A 1,272-nucleotide genomic window follows, 5' to 3' on the forward strand; every position below is an offset into this window, starting at 1 on the left:
CCCTAAACCTTGCTGAGAGCCGACGCCGTTCCCGTGGGCCCAGGAGTCCGGCCCCCAGCAGGGAGTGCGGGCTGGGAGGTGAGGGGGGGGGAACGACCACAGGTAGCCCCCCCCCCACAGCTAGGTGGGGGGCAGGGAGGGGGACACCATCCCCAGACATCTGGGCTCCCCGGCACCTGTGGGGCCTGCAGTTTGCACCCCCCTGTGCACCCCCATGTGCCAGGGACCCCTCAGGGCAGGGACACTCTGTGCCCCCCACCCTAATGCAGGCCCTTCACGCACCTGCAGCACCCCCCCAGCCCCGGCTGCGCCCTCCACCCCCCCCCCTCAGGTCCTTTCCAGCCCCCTCGCCCCAAGGAACAGGCTGGGCAGGATGAAACCGATAATTTTATATAGCGTCCGCGGTTCGGGGTGTGTGTGGGGGGGGCACGAAACGGAGCCGGGGCAGAATCAGCACCAGTGACACCAGGCACCCACCGGGCCCCGGCCCCCGGGGGGCAGGCGGCYGGCCGGGCCCTGCGAGGGGCGTGTGGGGGTCCGGCTGGGCAGGGCAGGATGCGGCCCCCGGCTGCTAGGCGATGAGGTCCTTGTAGCCGTCCCGCTGCCGCTGCCCCGAGCGGGTGATTTTCATCTCCGTCAGCTGAATGTAGCGCAGCACGTTGGTGTCTGCGGGAGCAGAGGCCACGGGTCCCATCCAGTTCTGCTGGGTCCAGCACCCCCACAGGCCCCCCAGCACTCTTAGGTGACCCCCAGCCCCTCCTCAGCCCCCCCACATGCCCCCCCAACTTCCAGCTCAGCACCCTTAAATACCCCTCAGCACCCGGCTCAGCACTCCCAATACCTCCCAGCAGCCCCAGCCCAACCCATCGGCAGTCCTGGGGGCAGCAGCAGCTCAGGGTCCGATCCAGCACCCCCAAGTGCCCCCCAGCACCCCCAGGTGCCCCCTCCCAGCACCCCGTGGGGTTGCACGGGTGCCCCCAGCACCCCGTGGGGTTGCACGGGTGCCCCCCAGTGCGTCAGTGCCCAGGGCCAGACCAGCACTGGGGTCCCATGGGGCAGCCGGGGTGCAGCACCCCCGGCGCTGGGCTCACCGGCGGGCTGGCGGCTGCGGGCCTCGCGCAGGTAGAGCAGGGCGCTCTCGTAGTCGCCCAGGTGGTAGAAGGCGACGCCGGCCCGGTATGTGGCCTTGAAGTTGCTCCGCTGCCGCTCCAGCACCTTGAGGCAGTACTCGCGCACCCGCTCGTAGTTCACCAGCTCCGACTGCAGCAGGCA

At 70.4% G+C, this 1,272-nt stretch overlaps 1 protein-coding gene across 1 annotated transcript in view; it reads right to left on the bottom strand.

Moving 5' to 3' along the window:
* Positions 1-478: 478 nt before the first annotated feature.
* LOC146587494 (tetratricopeptide repeat protein 9B-like) overlaps positions 479-1,272 on the bottom strand; it is a 6,925-nt gene continuing 6,131 nt past the window's right edge. Inside the window, exons 3-4 of the mRNA XM_085319491.1 lie at positions 1,092-1,272; positions 479-666 (exon numbers count right to left, since the gene is read on the bottom strand). Coding sequence (XP_085175617.1) covers positions 572-666; positions 1,092-1,272 — 276 coding nt within the window. The 3' untranslated portion in view covers positions 479-571. The remainder of the gene's footprint in view (positions 667-1,091) is intronic.

The sequence above is a fragment of the Rhea americana genome, unplaced genomic scaffold (genome assembly GCF_003343005.1).
Source record: "Rhea americana isolate MKP2758 unplaced genomic scaffold, rheAme1 scaffold_591, whole genome shotgun sequence".
NCBI classification, from domain to species: Eukaryota; Metazoa; Chordata; class Aves; order Rheiformes; family Rheidae; genus Rhea; species Rhea americana.